This window comes from Lampris incognitus, chromosome 1 (genome assembly GCF_029633865.1).
Source record: "Lampris incognitus isolate fLamInc1 chromosome 1, fLamInc1.hap2, whole genome shotgun sequence".
Lineage (NCBI taxonomy): Eukaryota > Metazoa > Chordata > Actinopteri > Lampriformes > Lampridae > Lampris > Lampris incognitus.
Genome location: NC_079211.1, coordinates 145,124,885 through 145,148,774, shown reverse-complemented (window position 1 = coordinate 145,148,774; position 23,890 = coordinate 145,124,885). Strand labels below are relative to the sequence as shown.

Here is a 23,890-nt window from a genome sequence, read left to right as displayed (position 1 = left end):
GAAACTAATGTCGAAATTAAATATTTCTACAGCCACTGCTGTGAAGAAATGCAGCACATGGCGCCATATTTGAACTCGAGGCTGTTAAAATATTGGATTTACTGTTGCACAGCTACGGCTTCACTCTGTCCTCCGTCCGTAAGGTCTTTGTAGCCAGCAAACACACCAGTTGTGGAGATGCTTGAACTCACCTCAGCCAGTGAATGGAGGCTGATCCAAAACAGAACCCTGCAGATGATATCACTCAGAGTAAGACTCAGAGAACTAGCCACCTAACATCACTGCCACAGAGCCCCTGCATTCTTCTGCCTTCCCTCTTGCCAATGGCCGTCTCCTCTTGCTCCAGCCAGCGGTATCCACATGGTTGAGGAAACTTTTATTTAGTGGCCTTATACCGAGATTACCAAGCCCTGTGACCTTTCAGACCCAAACCAATACTTGGACAAATGCGGTAAATGCAGCATACCAAACTATGAAGGCCTCAACTTGCCAATCAAACCCTGATAACTCAAACCAAAGCAGAAGCTATACGCGTTGCTCATCTGAAATTCAAAGAAAGTTGAACTGGTTCATCTAGACACAACGTTTATTGTCAGAAACATTTCATCATCATCTAAGTGGCATCTTCAGTCTAAACTGACTGCAGGTATCCCCACCCTGATAAACAAGGCAGTACAAACAGCAGGACGGAGGCAAATATCCTCAGTCACAGATATGATACCACTTGCCACTGTGCAGCTTACATTAGTACACAAAACAACACAAGCAAAAGTTGGTGTAATGAATCAAGCTGCAAAGTAAATCTCGTCTGTGTATTTAATCACGCCTTGTCTGCTCCATGCCTATCACGTGTTCTGCGCACGAACCTTAACCCTATACAATAAACAAGCTATGCCAATACTGCCACCTAGTGGCCCGGTGAGCACATCAGACGACGGGCAGAGGGGTAAGGGGGGGTTTGAATTATCAAGCAGAGCATTTTATATGTCTTGCAACGTGAACAGGGGAACTTTAACTTAAAAGATGCGCAACTGATAGGTGACCTGTTTCCTAAGGGGAAACAGATCTCGACGGGGAAACAGAGTTTGACACAACACCTGTTTAGACAGTCGGTTCAGGGTCACTCCGTAACTTTGAATATTTCTACGCTATGCTGCAGGTTTTACAGGCTTCAGCGTAGGCAGCAGGTTCTGCCGCTTCAAAAGCCCACAGCATAAATACCGATCAGAGACACGCGTGGAAGATTTTCTTTTTCTTGGAGATGTGAACTTTTCAAAACAGCAAATCTGAGAGGGATTCAAAACACGTCGTCTCCCTTGCCATGCTGTCCCTGGTCCAGAAGTGAAGTATCAAAAGTGCATGGCCGTAGCTTTTCTTGGTGTGGAAGCTAAGCTGTCGTCGTGACCTTTGACCCCTCTAATGGACACAAAACATTTTTCATTTCGTTTTTAACATGTGCCTGCACATTGTTTTTAATGACAGTAAAACTGAATTGAAATACGTGTTTCCTCCCCTCTCTGCTGGTATGACCAGCCGGTCCTGCAGGTTTGTTCGCTCCGTCCCGCCTTCCATGGGGCCGACATGAGGGACGGGGTAAGAGGACGTCAGCCTCCGTTCAACAAACTGACAAAACAACAACAACAACTTTGTAATATTGCCACCCCATCTCTCCATAGTGTAAACTACTAATAAGACCCGTTAGCTAACGGGTCTGACTCTTTAGCCGAGCGGTTAGTGATGTCGCCTTGTGGTGCGGTACACTTCGTATCGAATCCCGCACCGGGCAAGAAAATAACCGGTTACAACAGCGTCTAAATTTCCTGTAGCATGCAACGTTTTTCAGACACTGTAGTTAATTAAATGAATTCTTCGAAAGTATAATGAACATAGAATTACTAAAATTGATGCTGTGAAATGTTCAAATGAAAATGTTGGAAAGCATTTTACTGACCTTCCACAGAATTGCTGCTGCGTGCCTAGAACAGCGCCCTGGCCCTGCAACACATGAGCCACCCGCTGTCTGTATGTCACCTGTCTGTATGTCACCACAAAGAGCCATGGACATCGTTAGCTCTGATAACGACTCCAAAGAGGATAAATATCTGAGTCTCATCACCAGCCAGTCAGACTAGCTTGGTCTAGTCAGAAAGGCACGAACTGAGGAAGCCTCTTGGAGGAGAGGCGAAACGTCTTCACGGATATATACCAAGTCCAGTTGCACTCGATTCAACTCCTTTGGATAACTATTTCAGCATCTCTGATATATCCCCTGCACCACTGCACTTTATCACCTCTTATTTCACCTGTAGAAGTCAATCTTGTGTGTATATCTGAAGACTGTTGTGTTGTAGGGTTCTTATTCTATGTTAAGTACACTGAGAGAGCCACGAAACCGGAGTCGAATTCCACGTATGTGCAAACCTACATGGCCAGTAAACATGATTCTGATTCTGAACGTAGTATATCATCAATATGGTGTAATATATGGGCGTAGGTTGTTGATTACTCGACCATAACAAAACTGTGTGTGGTAGCGACGTACCTGTTGTGCACACACGCTTGCCTCAAATGTCCTGGTGTTCCTGTTTTTTTGTTGCCTTTCTTCTTTATTTTTTGTGTCAGCGATATCTACAAGTGCAAGAAGCTGCTGTAAACCAGTCAAATTCCTCATGTGGACACACACACACACACACACACACACACACACACACACACACACACACACACACACACACACACACACACACACACACACACAATCAGCTAAACCCGGAGGACATTTAAAAACTTTTCTTGTAACCTTTTTTCCACTTTCCTTTATTTGCTTTTTGTTTTTACTGGTCTTTTGTCCTTTCATCTTTTTAATCTTTTTGTTCTGAATGAAAATGTTCTTTTGGACCACTGTCCTTCCTGTTACGGCGTGCTGCCACCATGCATCGCAACGCCTGATGACCACCTCTGTTTTCAGTGTTGGGAGTTTTTCTCATGATTCTGTCTTGTGGCTGCAGATGTGGTCTGCCCGACCGAAGCTACTGAAACAGTCCCTCATTGTGATGATGGGGATCCATAATAATCCTCATAGCCCTGGTCCTGCACTGCCTTGTGGGTAGGTCCTGTCAGGGGCGAGTGTGGTTCCAGCGGTACCGATCAGCCGACCGTGCCACTCTCTGCAGGGCTTTTTGGTCTTGAGATGTACAATTCCCATAACAGGCGGTGATGCACCCTGCCAGAATGCTCTCCGTGGCACCAGAATGAAAGGTTTTCTGGATCTGTGGGGAGACACTGGACTTCTTCAGTTGCCTGAGGAGATAAAGACACTGCCTCACCTTTTTCTCAAAAGTGTCTGTGTGAAGTGAAGTGGCCATGTTCATAGGGAGAGGGGTGTAGGTCCTGTGTTGTGTCTTTCGGAAGTCCACAACAAGCTCCTTGGTTTTACTGACATTCAGGGAGAGGCTGTTGGCCTGGCACCACTTTGACGGGTCCTCCACCTTCTCCAGGTCGGCCGTCTCATCATTGCTGGAGATCAGGCCCACCACTACTGTGTCGTCAGCAAACTTAGCGATGGTGTTGGAGCTGCTTGTGGCAACTCCGTCATATGTGTACCGAGAGTACAGCGGGACTCGGGACAGGACCCTGTGGGGCTCCTGTGTGGCAGGTGAGAGAGGTGGAGGTGTAGCTACCTACCCTAGCCACCAGGGGTCTGCTGGTCAGAAAGTCAAGGACCCAGTTGCACAGGGAGGTGTTCAGGCCAAGTCCCTGAGCTTGGTGACCCGTGTGGGGGATACGCCTTCAGATGTAGAAGCTATAAAACAGATTTAAGAAGTCACTTTATCTGGTAATTTGCGATGGACCACTGTCAAAATTTTCGAGATTTTATTGATGAAATAGTTAATCAATGTCTTTAAAAAAAAGCAATAGATTAATAGATAATAAGAATAACCATTAGTTACAGCCCTATCAGTGAGACAAGAGCTCTTATGAAACTGAGCAGGTCGGCCTTCGATGAAGGAAACATGTCTCTGCAGAATGAATGGAGGAATGTTTGTAATCTCCTCAAGTGTAAAGGGCTGAATGTCATGTTTCAGTCCTTAAAACCAGTTTAAACCAGTACAGCCGCATTGACAACACGTGGGGGTGTATTGCACGGTTCCTCCAGAGAATGGACTTACTAGAAGTTCGGTCTGGATGTGGGATGTTCTGGGTGACCTGTGTTCCGCCTCTTGGTTCTTTTCATTTCTTTTTAAATTTTTGTCAATTTGAGGGGAAGCTGTCGGTCTGCAGACAAGCGACCGTCTCCTCGTTGTGTGTTGGTCTCGGTGGGACATTTTGGTGGACAGGCCGGTTAAACACGCCAGCTCAGGTCAAATAACAGAACGAGGAATACTTCACATACTGATGGTTCTACTGTATTACTGGTATTTATGGTATTACTGGTGTTTATAGTACTGGTTTACTATGCCCCCCCCCCGCGTCTGTGTGTGTGTGTGTGTGTGTGTGTGTGTGTGTGTGTGTGTGTGTGCTCTTGTTCTCCTATCTTTGGGAGGACCAATTTGAGTTTGGTTTTGTTTTGTTTTTTCAATGTAAAACATTTTGTCCGGTCCTCACTTCTTCTTCACTTTTTTCACCGGGTTCATTTCTGCAGTTCTCAACGAGAAAAACAAAATGCCGAAAACACACACACACGCACACGCACACGTACACGCACACGCACACGCACACACACACATGTCTCATGGTTTTAATGGTAGTGTCAGTCAACTGAGATACACATGTTCCAACCAAAACGGATGAAGGCTGAGTGATGACCAAGAGGGGAGGAGGGCTGGGCTGGTTTGTGCGAATCAGGACAGGCCCAGACCAGTCAGGCTGAATGCAGGCCACCGGTTTTCAGAAAATTGCAGCACAACAAGTAATAATTCTCTGGCACCTCTGAATTCCACAACACAACCTCTCATTTATCCCACAAACACCCGAGTGAGTGAACATGAAAACATTGACTGGTGTGTGTTCGGCCTGTGCTTGTGGACGTGTCTATGTGGGACGCACTGTGTGTCTTCTTACTGCAGTCGACTAGGAGACCATGAAGTCACTGCTCTCTCTGGAGGCTCACTATGACCTGGACAGATGGCCATGAGAGAGAGGAAGGAAACTTGACATCAACTTGCTGAAAAGATAACAGGAATAAGGTGGAGGGAAAGCCAGATCCTGCACTCGTGTTTTGGTGATGCCCTCTGGGCTTGTTGATCAAAAACAAGGGATGTGAGCTCTCTTCGGGGTCGGTGGTGGGAAGTTAGGCTCTTTGCTGTGGTGTGGCAGCAGTGTCATAACCAAAACATAGAGAAACAAATAACCAATCAATCAAACACACACACACACAAACACACATCAGCACACACACGCTTGCTTGCTGGTAGTCCATTGAGTCAGATGATGACATCCCTCCTCATTAATGGTGTGTTCTCTGATGACAGTAGAGTCCAATTCTTGATGCACAAGTGTTATTGCATGTTGGGCATATGAAGTCTGAGTTATTCGGGGCAGGTATGGTTGTGTATCTTCTCGGTCTTTTCTGTTGTTTTCTCACATTCCTCTCCATTTCCATCTGCTCTGTACCTCTGAGGCAGATCTCCCACCAGTTGGAACGGTTGATGGCAGCTTGCTCAAGTCTCAAGGGGCCGATGCACTTCTTCAGCGATGTTTTTGCTGGTTTTATATCGCTTCTTCTGACCACCTGTGGACCGGTGACCCAGATGAAGTTGTCCATACAGTACTTGACATGGCAGGCATTCTTGAGGCATCCTGATGACATGCCCAAGCCAGCGCAGCTAGTGTTCAGTGACCGTGGCTTCTATGCTGTTGCAGTTTGTCCTAGCAAGAATCTCAGCATGAGGAACACGTATGTGGAACCGCTCCAGCAACCTTAGGTGGCGGCTGAATGTGACCAAGACTTCACAGCTGTATAGGAGAGTTGTGATGCGGATGGCTTTGTAAACTGCAATTTTGGTGTGCAGGTGGAGGTGTTTGTTTTGGAAGACCTTGTGTTGGAGTTTGCCGAAGGCTAGAGAGGCTTGCTTGATTGTCTTATGGGTTTTGTGATCAGTGTTGCAGCCCCCAGGAAGGATGCTGCTCAAGTATTTGAAAGCTGGAGCAAATGAGTGTTTGGTGTTCTATAGTGAAGACAGGCATAGTGGATGGGCGGATGGACCTCCATTGGCATAATGCCTCTGACTTGGTCGTGTTGACTGATAGACCCAGCCTGCTAGGCATTTACAACTGCGGCAAGGATGGTTTGTAGGTCTTCTGATGTTTGAGCTACAAGAGCGCAGTCATCAGCGTACTGCAGCTCAAGGACCTGCACTACAGACAACTTGGTGGTTGCCTGGAACCTTCGGGTATTGAAGAGGTTTCCATCTAGCCTAAAGTTTATTGTCATCCCACTACTGTCTTCCAGATCTTTATGAAAAAGTATTGTGACACATAGGAGGCAAATGTTGAAGAGTACCGGTGCCAGCACACATCCCTGCCTCACTCCAGTGCATACATTAAAGGGCACTGATTCCTGTCCTCTTCTTGTCCTCCTATGGCCACCCATGCCACCAACCCATCATGGAACTGTGATAGAATGTTCACAAATTTGCTTTGAAAGCCAAGCTTTCTCAGGATTTTCCCAAATAGCTCTCGATTCAGTGTCAAAAGCTTTGAGGGAGTCGACAAAAGCCATGAAAAGGTCCTGATGTTGTTCGTGGCACTTTTCTTGTAGCTGTCTTACTGTGAAAATCATATCCACAATACTCCTGTTCTTCCTGAAACTGCACTGTGACTCTGGCAGCAGATGGTTTGTCAAGTGCATCATCATCCTGCATAGCATGACCTTTGCTAGGACCTTGCCTGCTACAGCTAGTAGGGATATGCCATGACTGTTGCCACAGATGGACTTGTCACCCCTGTTTTTGTACAGGGTGACCATTTTAACATCCCTCTATTGTTGAGGGATACTCTCCTGGTCCCAGACCTGCAGGATGTACTGATAGATCATTCTGGTGCACAAGTAGCCTCCTTGTTTTAGGAGTTCTGCTGAGATACCATCACTGCCAGGGGACTTATTGTTCTTGATGGAGTTGATGGCTGCAAGTACTTCTTGAAAAGTTGGTGAGTGGTCAAGGTCTGGGATGGGCGGACGAATTGGCAGCTCTTCCAGGATGGATTGGTCAGTTGGTGAGTGCTGGTTAAGTAGTGCTTCAAAATGTTCAGCCCATTTGCCAGGATCCGCTTTTGGTCTTTCGGGGTTGTCAGTTCGTCCGCTGATTTTAAGGGTGTGATAGAGCAGTTCCTAGTGCTGTATATAGTTTTAATAGATTTGTAGCAGTTGTGCATATCATTTCTGTCAGCATATGATTGAATCTCGTGAGCTTTGTTCATCCACCATGTATTTTGAAGAGTACACAAGGTTGTTGTACCTCCTTGCGTGCTGTTTGCCACTGCTGCCGGAAAATGGCAGATGCAAGTAATTTGAGAGTAGCCATGTGTGCCCTACACATGGTTTCCAACAAGGGGTGTAATGGTGTTCGAGTTCTTGTCGAACCAGTCCTGATGTTTTCTGGCTCTGTAGCCTATAGAGTCGATTGCAGCTTGATGTAGTAATGAGGTTAGGGAGGTCAATTTCTGATCCATGGAATTGTCAGAACTCAGAATGGCCTCAAACTCTAGTGCCATCCTGCCTACAGAGCGACGGAACTCATTCCGCGCTGGGGCTGACTTCAAGTTAGCACAGTTCAATGCATTTTTGTGGGTTTCTTGAGACGCTGTAGGGGGCGCACTTTGATATGAAGTTTGGTCATGATCAGGCGGTGATCAAGACATCACTAGTGTCAATATGTCTTGTTATGGTATAATCAATCAGGTGCCAGTGTTAAGATCGCGCGTGCATACACACACACACACACACACACACAAACACACACACACACACACACACACACACACACACACACACACACACACACACACACACACACACACACACACACACACACAACTCAATAATGTTAAATGCTTTCAACTTAATTGTATATACTCTGTCTCTGGTTCTCGTCAAAGAAGTTTGGTACTGTTGAAAGCAAAACCATGTAGATGACTTTCTGAGATTAACGTCTCCATCTTGGACTCTGAGCCACGTTGCAGTGACAAGCCGGGTTGTGTGGACACATGTCACAGAAGACAACGTCCACACGTTCAGCGTCACGTTCGCGCTAGAGCTCCCCTCACATTGGTAAGGGCTTTATAAAACAGATGTTCGAGACAGACATATGTGTGTGTAAAACCTCACCCCTGGGCCCTGGGTCATATGGATAAGCCAACAAATGGAAGAACAGGAGACAAAAGACGGCAAAAACACAGCAGCTTGTGTCCTGAATGATATTGGCGTTGACATTTTGGTGTTTGACGTTGTCAAATGGTTTGACACCCCCCCCCTCCTTCCCCCTCCATCCTTCCTACCACCCTCCTCCTTGAGGGCCTTTTCGGGAACAGCAGGTTATTCCGGCGCGGACGCCTGACAGAGGTTGCTGCTGCCGCCGCTGATGGATCTTCCGGTCGACCAATCAGGAGCACTGCAGACAATACGCTTCCTTTTTTGGCCATGCGGGCGGCACGCGCAGCCCACATAAATGCGGCGCAGGTGAGCGCAGGTGAGGCAGTGAAGCAACGCACCTGAGCCGCCGCCGCCGCAGCAGCAGTAGACGAAGCTCCGCCCCCAAACGCAGGTAAGCCGCTTTGTAGCGGACGGCAGGTGGTCTCCGGCGTGCCGCGGGAGGACACGCGTGGCTGCAGCGTGCAGACGCACTGGGTCATCAATGCAGAGTTTTGTTTGGCCTACCAGGAGCGGGGATTTTGTTGAGCCCTACTTTTGGCGCAGGGTGTTGAATTGTCATACTGAGATGTGTTATTTCGCTTCCCTGCCAGTTCAATATACTTGTGGCTTCAGGTTGAGACGCTTCTGTAAGCTCATTGGGAAGAGATGTGAGGATGTGAGGATGAGTAAACGCGACGTCAGCGTGGGGGGGAGAGGGGGGGTACATGTGACGGACAGCCGGGACTCTCTTGGTTCCTCTCTTTCTGTGTGAATCAGCTGAGATGGACGAGGACGTGGCCGCCCTGGTGGTGGATAACGGCTCCGGGATGTGCAAAGCTGGATTCGCCGGAGACGACGCGCCGCGCGCCGTCTTCCCCTCCATCGTCGGCCGCCCGAGACACCAGGTACGCACACCTGTGACGCACACCTGTACCTCCATTATCAGGGCTTGTTTTGTTTTGTTTAGCGCCCCGCTGTGGCGGAAGTGCCAGTCGCCTTTCTTCTTCTAATTTGGATCACCTATTAACAGCGTTTTTACATAATCCCCCTTAGTTAGATGCTTTTATGAAGTGATTTATCTTTTCTGCATTTTAACGAGTAATGACGGAACACAGAAATGGAACATGGGGTGTTTTTCCATTTGAGGTGAGAGGAAAAATACAAAAACCATACTTGACATGCAACATTTAAACCACAGGAGGACGTTTTGGGGGGGATTTCCACTTCTCTCAAATTTACTTTCCTCATGGAGAAAGCAATTCTTTCTTTCCATCACAGAAGCGTCGTTAATGACGTCATACCAGCCCTCTGTTAGATGGGCTTAAGCCGTTTCTTGGGAATTGCTCTTCTGGCAGCTGCACTCTGTTCCAGATCAGTAACTTGTGTTGATGTTTGTGGGTGTTGCATGTGACGGACCAAAGAGGGGTTCGTCCCAATTAACCGTAATCCTCGTCCCAAATAAAGTCACTGATCCTACATAAACCTTAGGCCTGAAGGTCTTTACTTTTGGACGGGGCCGAAACCAGTGGAAGTGATTGGCTTCCTGGGAGCAGCTGGAAGAGCTGAGTGGTGACACGGGTGAACAGCTGCGGTAGAATATCTACTGGGACTCCTCCAGCCGAACACTCTCCACGAGGGGGCGCTCGTTACCCTCCACTGAGACTCGCAATACTTCCTCTGGCATGGAACTGTTGGTTTCCCATTTCTGTTTTATGTTGGGGGTACTTGCTGTCTTAATCTCCTGAAGTCCCCTGTGTAGCCTAGAGATTATCTTAAGCCCTGGGTCCATCCTATAGGCACTAACAAAACTTTCAATAAATTATTTTCAGATGCCTTTTGACTCTCTAACATAGAACCGTTAATGTGATGGTGTACCTGAGGAAATCTATAAGACTCGCATTATTTAGCCCGTGTAGTCTTTTCAAAGTTGCTCAGCGTCCCCTGACTTAAAAAGAAAAGGTAGAGTATGAGGAGAGGCCCTGGATAGCCCGTCCTTTATAAATCTAATTTTTTTTGAGTTTCATTGTTGTGTTTTCTTATCTGTGAAGCGTACCAAATGCACCATATGAGAGAAGGCGACTGTCCTCCACCAAAAAAAAACACCGCCCCATAGGTCGTTTGTACAAGCAGCTTATTACGACCTATAGTTAAGTTTCAAGCTACTTCTTCTCGTCCCCCATAATTATAATATGTTGAAGTTTGATCAAGTCAACAGGTTTTTGCTGCTCCCACTTTTTTAGACTAGCTGCAAAAACGAGTAAAAAAAAAACAGACGTCAAATCTCCATCTTTCCACATGAAGGTGCAACGTGAGACAGGCTAATAGAAATACAGAGGTGGTGACCCGGCCCCTCAGTTGAGTGTGATGGCTGTTGACTTTACTGAAGCAGACCACACAACCAGTAGCCGGCTCCCGTGTCTGTACATGGACACATCTGACTCATTCACTCTGGTTTAATCAGCAGCTCTCAGTAAAACCTGATGACATTTACCAGCCATGTTGCATTACAATATAGATGATCCATTATCCAAACCACATATCCCGATCAGGGTCGCAGGACTGGTCACGTTTCTATGTCATAGCCACACTATGTTCAGTAGTAATGAGATTTACTAGTCACGAGGTGACTTCTCATATTAACATGATCGTTGCTGGTCACGGTCGTCTCACAGCGAGAAGGTTCTGGGTTCGAGCCCCGGCATAGTCCAGCCTTGGGGGTTGTCGTCTGTGTAGAGTTTGCATTTTCTCCCTGTGTCTGTGTGGGTTTCCTCCCACAGAATCCAAGGACATGTAGGTCAGGTGAATCGGCCATACTAAATTGCCCCTAGGAGAGTGTATGTGTGGTGACCTGTCCAGGGTGTCTGCCACCCGATGACTGCTGGGATAGGCTCCAGCATCCTCGCGACCCTGAGAGCAGAATAAGCGGTTCGGATAATGGATGGATGGTCACATTATAGCTACTTGTCACGTTGTCTCTATCAACCGTGATATGTGGGCGTGGGCGGCGCAGTGGTTAGCACTGTTGCCTCACAGCAAGAACGTCCTGGGTTCGAACCCCGGGGTTGTCCAACCTTGGGGGTCGTCCTCTGTGTGGAGTTTGCATGTTCTCTCCATGTCTGCGGTGGGGTTTCTCCGGGTGCTCCAGTTTCCTCCCACAGTCCAAAGGCATGCATGTTAGGGTTACTACTCCGGTCTGTGCCCCTGACCGAGGCACGGCAAGACGGACTGGAGTTGGTCCCCGGGTGCTGCACGGCAGCTGCTCCTAGCTACACAGCTAGGATGGTTAAATGCAGAGTGTAATTTCCCTATGGGGATCATTAAAGTATGTCAAAAATATTTACTACTCCTGTTCCAGACACGGTGTGTACTGTTGAGTTTCAGGAAAAGCAGAAATATTCATGTGACGGTGTAAGCTATGCTGATGTGTGTGTGTGTGTGCAGGGCGTGATGGTGGGAATGGGACAGAAGGACAGCTATGTGGGCGACGAGGCGCAGAGCAAGAGGGGCATCCTCACCCTGAAGTATCCCATCGAGCACGGCATCGTCACAAACTGGGACGACATGGAAAAGGTGGGTAACCTAAAGGTGTGTCGGTGCTGTGGTGCCAGCTGGGTTCAAAGCCTCGAGCTCCCAGCACACTTCAGTCCCCTGCAGCTGAGGCACATCAACAGCTTAAAATGAGGGAGCGGGAGGAGACGATCCTTTCTGGACCATGCAGACGGCACATTACAACGACCCCCTGGTCACTGCAACTCAACGAGGGCTGCACAGTTCCTCATAAATAATCAGCCGTCTGGATTTTATGTTCCCACAATTCCTCCTTGTGTACTTTACAATACCGATGTTTTTGTAATAGTTTTCAATGACTCAAATTCCCCATGGGTTCATCGACTGCTTCCGTTACACGTGAGCATCACAAGCTGTGAGTGCACAGCGTTGCAGCCATGTGGGCCAAAGGTGGAGAAGGGAGAAAGAAGCCAGACACGGAGCATTTTGGTGCCCAAGTGAGAAGGATTGACGGGCCCATGTTACACCGACTTACAAATGTACAATAAAGAAGTAGAATGATGGCGTCCGGGTAGCGTAGCGGTCTATTCCGTTGCCTACCAACACGGGGATCGCCGGTTTGAATCCCCGTGTTACCTCCGGCTTGGTCGGGCGTCCCTACAGACGCAATTGGCTGTCTGCGGGTGGGAAGCCGGATGTGGGTATGTGTCCTGGTCGCGATATTATGAACCCTACATAGCCCTCGCCAAAATCCCGTACCCTGTCCCAAATCTCGCGAACGGACGCCGGATTTCCGCTGCGTTGCTAAGGAAACAATCAACTATCAACTCGGTGCGAAGCAAAGCTAACGTTAGCTACCTTCAATTTTGGTCGCCAAAGTTAGTAAATTTCTCCCCCTAGTGGCAAAATAATAATTAAAATGGCAGTCTTATGTGCTCTCCTCTGTTCATGATCCTCATTGCTCATTGAAACTTGAGTAGTTTCGATGTCTGATACTTCATTACTTTTACCCAAGTAGCCTATAGCTTTTCAGCAGGCCTTCTTTATACAACACTGTGCACTATACACTATAGGCCTAGGCTAATAGTAGAAAATGTAAACTTTCTGGTAAATGAAGTGAAAGACATGACTAGGATGTTTGTCTTATGATTTAAGTGTTTGCCCTGAAAACGAAATTAAGCAGGAAGTCTAGATTATTTTTGGTTTTGATTAAAAATAATCAAAATATTAAGTTACATAACTTATGAATCGTCTAAAAAGTGAACCGTGGGGTTGAAATTATGATTGTGAGGGAAAGAATAGCCTTAAGTTGACTAACCTAACAATTTTAGGTTACAAGGTCTGCCTCTGCTCCTTGGATACGTTATTGGTATTATATTAATGTTGATTGTGGATAACTTAGACAGGTTAAATTGTGGGTGTACAGCGTTTCCTTGATGAGCGCTAACCCCATAACATATTTTCGCGTTGCTACGGTGGCGCACACGTGACAAAGCCAGAAACGGGATTTTGGCGAGGCCTATGTAGGGTTCATAATATCGCGTCCGGCGCTGCACTAGCGCCTCCTCTGGTCGGTTGGGTCACCTGTTGGGAGGGGACTGGGGGGAATAGCGTGATCCTCCCACATGCTATGTCCCCCTGGTGAAACTCCTCACTGTCGGGTGAAAAGAAGCGGCTGGTGACTCCACATGTATGGGAGGAGGCAGGTGGTAGTCTGTAGCCCTCCCCGGATTGGCAGAGGTGGTGGTGCAGCGACCGGGACGGCTTGGAAGAGTGGGGTAATTGGCCGGATACAATTGGGGAGAAAAGGGGGGGGGCGGGGGGGATGGAATGATACTTGACGAATAAGATCCATCAAGAGGCTTGCTCGTTAAGTTTTTTTTTTTTCTTCTTCATTCAAATAACGTCAAGGTGAAACCACTGACATATTTAAAAGACGGTTCACTGAACCGAATCAAGGCACTGTTGCCTTGTTTGGGGTTTTAGCTGACTAAATCTGCACCAGTGAAGCCACTTGTCGTATCCTGTGAACAAATGAATGTTGGCCTTCTCCTCTTCCTGTAGATCTGGCACCATACCTTCTACAATGAGCTGCGCGTGGCCCCTGAGGAGCACCCCGTCCTCCTAACGGAGGCACCCCTCAACCCCAAAGCCAACAGGGAAAAGATGACACAGGTGTGTACATGAATGCTTATCATACAATGACTCATGTTTGAAGTAACTTTCCTGGTTGGAAAATGGTGAACCTCAACACTTTAACCTACTTCCATAGAGACCTAGCTGTGTGGGAGAGGGAGGGGGTGTCGTGGCTGCTAGTCTTGGGGTAATTGTTTTTTGTTTTTTTTTATAAGTGGATCCTCTGTCCCTGTGGCTCTAGATCATGTTTGAGACCTTCAACTGCCCTGCCATGTACGTGGCCATCCAAGCCGTGCTGTCGCTCTACGCCTCTGGTCGCACAACCGGTGAGAGAATCGGGGTTCATCACGACTGACTGGTTAGAAAGGTTTCCTCAAACTAATGAACACCAGCACTGAAACATGAAAACCTCTCAACAACTGAGGCTAAACCTGGTCCAATCCCCCTTATGATGCTGGATAGGCTTGTCATTGTAAAATAATATAAGATACTTTTTGGCATACAAAGTGCAACTTATTTACTGTTTTGTTTTTTTTTATCATGAAGTAGCTCTAAAATTGATTATTTCCAACCGAGTATCTTGTTGCATATTTACATCATCTCCAGACTGGACGCTTAACATTGTGAAACGGATGCCACAGCAGCTGTTGAACAGTGCTAATGTTGGCTTGTCTGAGTCATGTTTTGGCTAACGGACAAGCCTGGAAAACGAGCTGAAATCAGAAACGAGTTGAATTTTATCAAGTCTGATTTGTTTGAGCAAGTTCAAGGTGATGGAGAACGTCTTACATTTCTGAAGGCACTTCATTGAAATCCTACCTGAATGAAACCACATGGGCAATAAATGCCAAGTGATGGAATAGGAGGGAGAGACAAAGAGAATAGTGGTGGGAACACAGGTGATGGGCAGGTATGGTGCCAAGGAGAGAAATGTGAAAGGACAGATTATGGTGGATTTTGCAAAAAGGATGGAAATGGCTGTGGTGAATACATATTTCAAGAAGAGGGAGGAACATGGGGTGATGAATAAGAGTGGAGGAAAGTGCACACAGGTGGACTATATCTTATGTAGAAGGCGCCATCTAAAAGGGATTGGAGACTGCAAGGTGGTGACAGAGACCGTAGCCAGGCAGCATCGGATGGTCTTCTGTAGGATGAGTTTGGAGACCAAGAAGAGGAAGAGAGTGAAGGAAGAGCCAAGGATCAAATGTGGAAGTTGAAGAAGGAAGACTGTTGTGTGGAGTTCAGGCAGGAGTTAAGACAGACACTGGGTGGTAGTGAAGAGTTGCCGGATGGCTGGGCAACCACTGCTGAAATGGTGAGGGAGACAGCTAGGAAGGTACTTGGTGTGTCATAAGGACGGAGGAAGACAAGGGGAGAACTTGGTGGTAGAATAAGGAAGTACAGCAAAGAGGAAGAGGTTGGCATAGAAGTGGGATAGTCGGAGAGATAAAGAAAGTAGAAGGGAGTACAAGGAGATGCAGCACAGAGAGGTGGAAAAGGTGTATGGTGCGTTGTATGAGAGGTTAGACGCTAAGCAAGGAGAAAAGGACTCTTATCGATTGGCCAGACAGAGGGACCGAGCTGGGAAGGATGTGCAGCAGGTTGGGGTGATCAAGGATAGAGATGGAAATGTACTGACAAGTGAGGGGAGTGTGTTGAGAAGGTGGAAGGAGAACTTTGAGGGGCTGATGAATGAAGAAAATGAGAGAGACAGAAAGTGAATCAAGAAGTGAGGGCAGCTATGAAGAGTGGAAAGGCAGTTGGTCCTGATGACATACCTGTGGAGGTGTTTAGGAGAGATGGCAGTGGAGTTTTTAACTAGATTGTGTTAAACAATCTTGGCATGTGAGAGGATGCCTGAGGAGTGGAGAAGAAGCATACTAGTACTGATTTTTCAAGAGTAAGGGCGATGTGCAGAACTGTAGCAACTACAGAGGTGTAAAGTTGATCAGCCACAGCATGAAGATGTGGGAAAGAGTAATAGAAGCTAGGTTAAGAGGAGAGGTGATGATTGGCGAGCAGCAGTATGGTTTCATGGTACTGCTTGGCATCCTGCACATCATATTCGTCATCAATTTTATAATTCTGTTGTCCTCTTTCAATGTTGTATTGTGTAAACACATCCATCGTACGTTGTCCGTCTTGGGAGAGAGATCCCTCCTGTTGCTTTCCCTGAGGTTCCTCCATATTTTTTTTTTCTCTTCCCGTTTTTTTTTTTTAGGGAGTTGTTCCTTATCCAATGCAAGGGTCTAAGGACAGGGTGTTGTGATGTTGTAAAGCCCCTTGAGGCAAATTTGTGATATTGGGCTATACAAATAAAAAATTGACTTGACTTCATGCCACAAAAGAGCACTACAGATGTGATGTTTGCTTGGAGGATGTTGATGGAGAAGTGTAGAGGAGGCCAGAAGGCGTTGCATTGTGTCTTTGTGGATTTAGAGAAGGCATATGGCGGTGCCAAGAGAGGAGGTGCAGTATTGTATGAGGAAGTCAGGAGTGGCAGAGAAGTATGTATGAGGGAAGTGTGACAGTGGTGAGGTGTGTGTGGTTGGAAAGACAGATGGGTTCGAGGTGGGATTACATCAAGTATCGGCTCTGAGCCCTTGTTTACTATGACGATGGATGAGATCAGGCAGGAGTCTCTGTGGCGTATCATGTTTGCAGATTACATTGTGATCTGTGGCGAGAGTAGGGTGCAGGTTGAGGAGAGGTGGAGGTATGCACTGGAGAGAAGAGGAATGAAAGTCAGTAGGAGCAAGACAGAATACATATGTGTGAATGAGAGGGAGGACAGTGGAATGGTGAGGACGTAAGAAGTAGAGGCGATGAAGGTGTATGAGTCTAAATACTTGGGGTCAACTGTCCAAAGTAACGGGGAGTGAAGAAGAGTGTAGGCAGGGTGGAGTGGGTGGAGAAGAGTGTCGGGAGTGAATGTGACAGAAGGGTACCAGCAAGAGTTAAAGGGAAGGTTTACAACATTGTTGTGAGACCAGCTATGTTATGTGGTTTGGAGACGGTGGCACTGACAAACACAGGAGGTGGAGGTGGCAGAGTTGAAGATGTTAAGATTTTCACTGGGAGTGATGGGCAGGATTAGGAAGGAGTATATTAGAGGGACAGCTCAGGTTGGACGGTTTGGAGACAAAGCAAGAGAGGCAAAATTGAGATGGTTTGGACATGTGTGGAGGAGAGATGCTGGGTATACTGGGAGAAGGATGCCGAATATGGAGCTGCCAGGGAAGAGGAGAAGAGGAAGGCCAAAGAGGAGGTTTATGGATGTGGTGAGGGAGGACATGTAGGTGGCTGGTGTGACAGAGGAAGATGCAGAGGACGGGAAGAAATGGAAACGGATGATCCGCTGTGGCGCCCCCTAACGGGAGCAGCTGAAAGTAGTAGTAGATGAAAAGAATAGTGGTGGGGAGGCAGAAAAGAGATTTTGACAACTCCTTACCAATGTGGAATATGCCAACTTCTTTTAAACACAATCTTAAATGTTTTATGACGAAATGTATCTTCGGATGCATTTCACTTTTGGGGTTGCAACCTCCCCAAAGCTACTCAGATGGTATAGCTAAATGTCAGTTTGACTTGGCAGGTTCATGAGTCCACATCTAAAAAGCTACTGACACATGCTCAATATTGGTTCATACTGCAACATGAGCAATAAAGAGGTCTGGCAGTCTCACACAGTTGCATTTGATAATGTGTTTCTGGGCATATGTAGTTATAATAGGACCTCGTGCCCCTCTCTTCACTGCATGCTGATTCTGAACATACTTGTAGGGCCACCAACTGCAATGCACACTAGAGAAGCAAAGTCTCATTTTAAAAAGAACCGTCTGGCTCTTACCTTAACAGCTGTTGTTGTGTGCAGGTATTGTGATGGACTCTGGTGATGGTGTAAGCCACACTGTTCCCATCTACGAGGGCTACGCCCTCCCCCATGCCATCCTCCGACTGGACCTCGCTGGAAGAGACCTCACAGACTACCTGATGAAGATCCTCACAGAGAGAGGCTACAGCTTCACCACAACTGGTACATGAACACATACATCCGTCTTTGTGAGGACAACTGACTACATTCATTCCTTAGACATTAACCATCAGATGCCTCACTTTAACCCAAGTCCTAATCCTACAATAAACCCTTTAAAGTAGGAAGGACCGACTAAAATGTCCTCACTCTGATGGTTTAAAAAAAAAAAAAAAACTCAAATTGGTGCTCGAAACTGAACACACAGAGCACGATGCTGACCAACAGAAGGTGGACACTGACATGGCTATTAAACCGCTTGGTGATTTATTTTACTTTTCGTGTTCAGCCATCTCTGGTGGACCAAACGGGTTTGTGAATGACACTCAAAATCAATCTGAGTCACCTACTAATTTCGGCTGCTCCCGTTAGGGGTCGCCACAGCACATCATCCGTTTCTTCCTGTCTTCTGCATCTTCCTGTCTTCTGAGTCACCTACTGTTTCCTTTGGAATTGTGTGTGTGATGGCATTTCTTTTTGCAAGACTGCATCATCTGAACAAAGATCTCGAATTTTTTTTTTTTAAGTTGATTCATTCAGTGGCCTAAATGTGCCTGTTGTGTGGTGCAGCTGAGCGTGAGATCGTCCGGGATATAAAGGAGAAGCTCTGCTACGTGGCTCTGGACTTTGAACAGGAAATGCAGACAGCCGCCTCTTCCTCCTCGCTGGAGAAGAGCTATGAGCTGCCTGATGGCCAGGTCATCACCATCGGAAACGAGAGATTCCGCTGCCCGGAGGCCCTCTTCCAGCCCTCCTTCATCGGTCGGTAAAACGCCACCACTAGTATTTCCAAATCACAAACACCCCCCCCACCCCCAAGTCACCAAAACATAAGGATTAACAGCTAATATTCCCCCTCTCCATATTCCACTTTAAACACTCAAATTTGATGACTACTTTGCACTTTATTGAAAGATGAGTTTGAACCTTTGGTTTTCTATGTCTGATGTGTAGAAGATGCAGGAACCTCTGAGACTGAGGCATTTTGGACTGGAAACGTTTACCTGTTTTTACTCAAACTAACTGGAGTCTGTCTCCTCAGGTATGGAGTCTGCTGGTGTCCATGAAACAACTTACAACAGCATCATGAAATGTGATGTGGACATCCGCAAAGACCTGTATGCCAACACGGTGCTCTCTGGAGGAACCACCATGTATCCGGGAATCGCTGACCGCATGCAGAAGGAGATCACTGCACTGGCACCTCCCACCATGAAGATCAAGGTACACATTCTTTTCCTTGGCTAAGCTGCACTCATCACATGTTGTTCCAGTGTTTTCCTGGGTAACATCTTCCATGGATTTAAAATCCAAAATATCGGTTGCTATTTTAGGAGAATGCAAACTGTTGAGAAGCTGAATATGTAGCCGCAACCATGATGCCAATCAAATCATCATGTGGTTAGTGCTGTCGCCTCACTGCAAGAAGTTGCTGGGTTGGAACCCCGGGGTTGTCTAACCTTGGGGGTCATCCTTTGTGTGGAGTTTGCATGTTCTCCCTGTGTCTACAGTGGGTTTTCTCCATGTGTTCCAGTTTCCTCCCACCATCAAAAAGACATGCATGTTAGGGTTAATACTCCTGTCTGTACCCCTGACCAAGGCAATGGGAAAAGAACTGGAGTTGGGCTCCGCGTGCTGCATGTCAGCTGCCCACTGCTCCTAGGTACATGTCTAGGATGGGTTAAATGCAATAAGGAATTTCCCCACGGGGATCAATATAGTATATCCAACAAACAAAACGGCTCTGCAGACTGGTCCAGAACAACACTCAATCAGTAGGATCTTGAATTTCTTTGCTTAGTGCTTGGTCCCTCGTGTGTTGCCCCCCCCCCCCATTTATTACAACTTGTTGCTTGGGATTTTGACTGTTTGGGAACGTGGGTAAATTCTGCTTTGTAGGAAAAAAGACAGAAATCTAATGGGGACACTGTGCAGCCTCCAACTGACATCTACTCAAATGTACAAGAATTTAAAACCTTTAGAGATTTGTTTTTTTGACCCCATACATGAACTTCCCTGCGCTGAAGGTTTCAGTACTGTTCTAAGTTCATCTGAAACCAGCTGGTTTCCCTTTCTGCCTTCTGACACTTTCTCCTCCCCTCCAGATCATTGCTCCTCCTGAGAGGAAATACTCTGTCTGGATCGGCGGCTCAATCCTGGCCTCCCTCTCCACCTTCCAGCAGATGTGGATCAGCAAGCAGGAGTATGACGAGTCTGGCCCCGGCATCGTACACAGGAAGTGTTTCTGAAGACGCTGCTCCTGGACAGAAGACCACTACTGAAATTTGCTCGGTGCCTGACCTCATCGAGATGCTTTCAGCATCTCCTGTGTTTACTATATAAAGTCTTCTGATGTTTCCCAGGTATGCTCATGACATTCCTAGCCCTCGTGTGCCAAATGTAAGCCAGTCTAAAGTGTCTGCAGACAGTTTGTCATGAGATTAGCTTTTCTAAAATGAGGGGAATGATGTCGCTTCAGAGAGATTTAGGAAGTCCATAATACCTGCTGTGAAGTTTTTTTTGTTTTTTTTTAATAACCTTTGTCACTGTTGATGGTGATTGTACTGAGGATTGTGGTAATGCTGGTGTTCATGAATATATTGTTTATTTCATATATAACCACTATAGTCACATTGCTGTTACACTTTATTATGGTGGTGTCATCACCCCTTATTTTGTACTGCCTCGATGTGTGTGCAATTGTCCTATGTACCTGCTGTCTGTCCTATATGTATGTTCGCACAAAGTTTCCCCAAAGTATTTCATATCTTGATGGTCTGCTTGCCTGTGATTTACAACAGGAAAAAGTGTTGAAAATGACCTGTAAATAAATGTCTGCAATAAGTGGAGTGATAATGTTTCATGACATGTTTTTGCTTCAGATAAAGAATTTCTAGTGGCTCACTTTCATCCTAGGACATTACTTAATTTAACTGGTGGTCCTCACTGAATTCTCTCTCACAAGTATGGGTGGAAGGGCCGTGGTCAGATATGTTAATAAAAAAATAAATAGATTTTTAATCGTCATTCATTGAAACTATGAATAATGCAAATATTAGTTTTGAACATACAGATGCTGCCTTGACTTTTACATGTCTCAGATAGCATTTGAAAGCTGCTGTAGATGACTGGAAGTGGGCAATTTTTACATTAGTCCTCCAAAAAAACAACCGCTGTCCCCCCTCACTCTGCTTCCTCCTTGTCTCCAGGATTTGAGGACATTCGAGGCTTAGCCCAGACTTCTGTGGGGGGGTCTTCCCCCAGAAATTTTTTTTGATAACAAACTCTCTGTTAATACTTTTGATGCACTCTGGCACCTACCCTATTTACATTCAAAGTACATGTCTTAATCTGGAGAGTAAACACCAGTTTTTGAGGTACACGTTTCCATTTTTCAATGATTAATTATGAATTGTGTTAACTACTAATAAGACACGTTAGCCCTTGACTAACGGGTCTGACCCTTTAGCCGAGCGGCTAGCGATGTCGCCTTGTGGTGCAGTACAGCTCGTATCGAATCCCGCACCGGGCGAGAAAATAACCGGTTACATTGGTCGCAACGGTGGGATGCGGAAGTGTGCAGATCCTCAGAAGTCTCTTCAGAGCGCGGGAAGAACAAAGCGCGAGGGCGCGCTTCCGGGGAGGCTGACGACTGTAATCTAATAAGACACGTTAGCCCCTAGCTAACGGGTCTGACCCTTTAGCCGAGCGGTTAACGATGTCGCCTTGTGGTGCAGTACACCCCGTATCGAATCCCGCACCGGACAAGAAAATAACCGGTTACAATTGTGATGTTAAACATATTAGTAGATGTTGATAATTAGCATGAATGGGTCGTTACCATTAGTTCGTTTTATGGACATTTTGATTTATTTACGAGGGAAACCCTACTAAAGGACAAAGGTATGCTGTAGGATCACACGAGTGTGGCCCGCTAGCTAAACGGCATGTCTCTTCATCATGACTGTAGGTGCCGAATCCAGTTCATATTATAAATCATCAGGCACTTTCAGCCGTTATTGTTGTGTCACGAAGGGCAGCCGACGGAACGTTTTGCCAAATGATGCGTACTGACAAGACCGCCATCGGTGCTGCGCCCTCACATGGTACCGACGGAAACTGTCACATCTGCTGCAAACGGGGCGCAAGCCGGAAGAAGAAAGGAGGAGTTACTACATGGGCTAAATTCTTACCCTTCCTTCTCTTTAGGAACGATCCACAAAAAAAGACTCCCCCCCCCCCCCCGCAGGCTCCGCCATTTCTCCTCTCCGCCATTTGTCCTCTACTCGCCTCTTCCCGCCTTAACGTGTCACATGACTCAGCGCGGCCAGTCAGACCCTCCCACATATGCGCGGCGCGCGGAGTTTAGAGACCCGCGTTTATGTCGACAGGCCGTTGTGTTACGGAGACTATCGGACGGTCACACACGTTACACTCAGAAAGTTCGGGGCTTAAACCCCGCCAACATGACCCGGCGGCGCCGATGACTGAAACCACGCGTCCTGACTCAACCACTTCCTGCGTCCGCCTTCGTGAGATTCAGCTTCGTGAGTTCGATACCTGCTGTTTATTCTCTTACTCTCTCCTCCTCCTCTAACCTCTTCATTTGCCCTGCTGACGTCGCTGTTTTCTGTGGTTAGTTCACTTGTTGCTAAATCCGCTAGTCTGCTTCCTCAAGCAGCTTTCTGTTGTATTAGAGGGCAGCCTTTCCTTCCTAGCCCGTTTACTAGTGTAACCGGTTATTTTCTCGCCCGGTGCGGGATTCGACACGGGGTGTACTGCACCACAAGGCGACATCACTAACCGCTCGGCTAAAGGGTCAGAAATGTTAGCTAGGGGCTAACGTGTCGTATTAGTAGTTTACACTAGCTTCGAGCTTAGCCTAGCTTAGCAGTTGGCTCTATTGCGTTTGTGTGGTTTTTTATTTATTTATTTAATGACAAAGAACAAACATGCAAGACATTACAATAAGAATGTGACTGACTGCTGTTTTGATGTCTGACTGCTGTTTTGATGTGACTGACTGCTGTTTTGATAGAACTGACTGCTATTTCGATGTGACTGACTGCTGTTTTGATAGAACTGACTGCTATTTTGATGTGACTGACTGCTGTTTTGATGTCTGACTGCTATTTTGATGTGACTGACTGCTGTTTTGATGTCTGACTGCTGTTTTGATGTGACTGACTGCTGTTTTGATAGAACTGACTGCTATTTCGATGTGACTGACTGCTGTTTTGATAGAACTGACTGCTATTTCGATGTGACTGACTGCTGTTTTGATAGAACTGACTGCTATTTTGACGTGACTGACTGCTGTTTTGATGTCTGACTGCTGTTTTGATGTAACTGACTGCTGTTTTGATATAACTGACTGCTGTTTTGATGTCTGACTGCTGTTTTGATGTAACTGACTGCTGTTTTGATATAACTGACTGCTGTTTTGATGTGACTGACTGTTGTTTTGATAGAACTGACTGCTATTTTTATGTGACTGACTGCTGTTTTGATATAACTGACTGTTTTTATGTAACTGACTGCTGTTTTGATATGACTGACCGCTGTTTTGATGTCTGGCTGCTGCTTTGATATAACTGACTATGTTTTTGATACAACTGACTGTTGTTTTGATAGAACTAACTGCTGTTTTGATATGGCTGACTGCTGTTTTGATAGAACTGACTGTTGTTTTGATATGGCTGGCTGTTGTTTTGATAGAACTGACTGTTGTTTTGATATGGCTGGCTGTTGTTTTGATAGAACTGACTGTTATTTTGATATGGCTGACTTGTTTTGATAGAACTGACTGTTGTTTTGATATGGCTGGCTGTTGTTTTGATAGAACTGACTGTTGTTTTGAT

The 23,890-nt window shown here is 46.5% G+C and overlaps 1 protein-coding gene across 3 annotated transcripts; it reads left to right on the top strand.

Annotated features, from left to right (window-relative positions):
- Positions 1-9,120: 9,120 nt before the first annotated feature.
- LOC130125370 (actin, cytoplasmic) lies at positions 9,121-20,278 on the top strand. Of its 3 annotated transcripts, XM_056294931.1 has the most exons (8): positions 9,121-9,255; positions 11,792-11,920; positions 13,922-14,032; positions 14,235-14,319; positions 17,871-18,032; positions 18,600-18,791; positions 19,072-19,253; positions 20,135-20,278. In XM_056294931.1, the coding sequence occupies exons 1-8, from the start codon at positions 9,133-9,135 to the stop codon at positions 20,276-20,278; spliced, it is 1,128 nt and encodes a 375-aa protein (XP_056150906.1). In that variant the 5' UTR covers positions 9,121-9,132. The 3 variants fall into 3 exon arrangements, with proteins under 3 accessions (XP_056150906.1, XP_056150914.1, XP_056150922.1); XM_056294939.1 differs by lacking the exon at positions 13,922-14,032; XM_056294947.1 differs by lacking the exon at positions 18,600-18,791.
- The last annotated feature ends 3,612 nt before the right edge of the window (positions 20,279-23,890 follow it).

Bases quoted from the DNA above. Each gene is read 5' to 3' on its own strand.
- LOC130125370 (XM_056294931.1), top strand. From the start codon at position 9,133: ATGGACGAGGACGTGGCCGCCCTGGTGGTGGATAACGGCTCCGGGATG. The intron at 11,921-13,921 runs GTGGGTAACCTA...CTCTTCCTGTAG, and splicing joins ACTGGGACGACATGGAAAAG to ATCTGGCACCATACCTTCTA. The intron at 19,254-20,134 runs GTACACATTCTT...CCTCCCCTCCAG, and splicing joins CTCCCACCATGAAGATCAAG to ATCATTGCTCCTCCTGAGAG.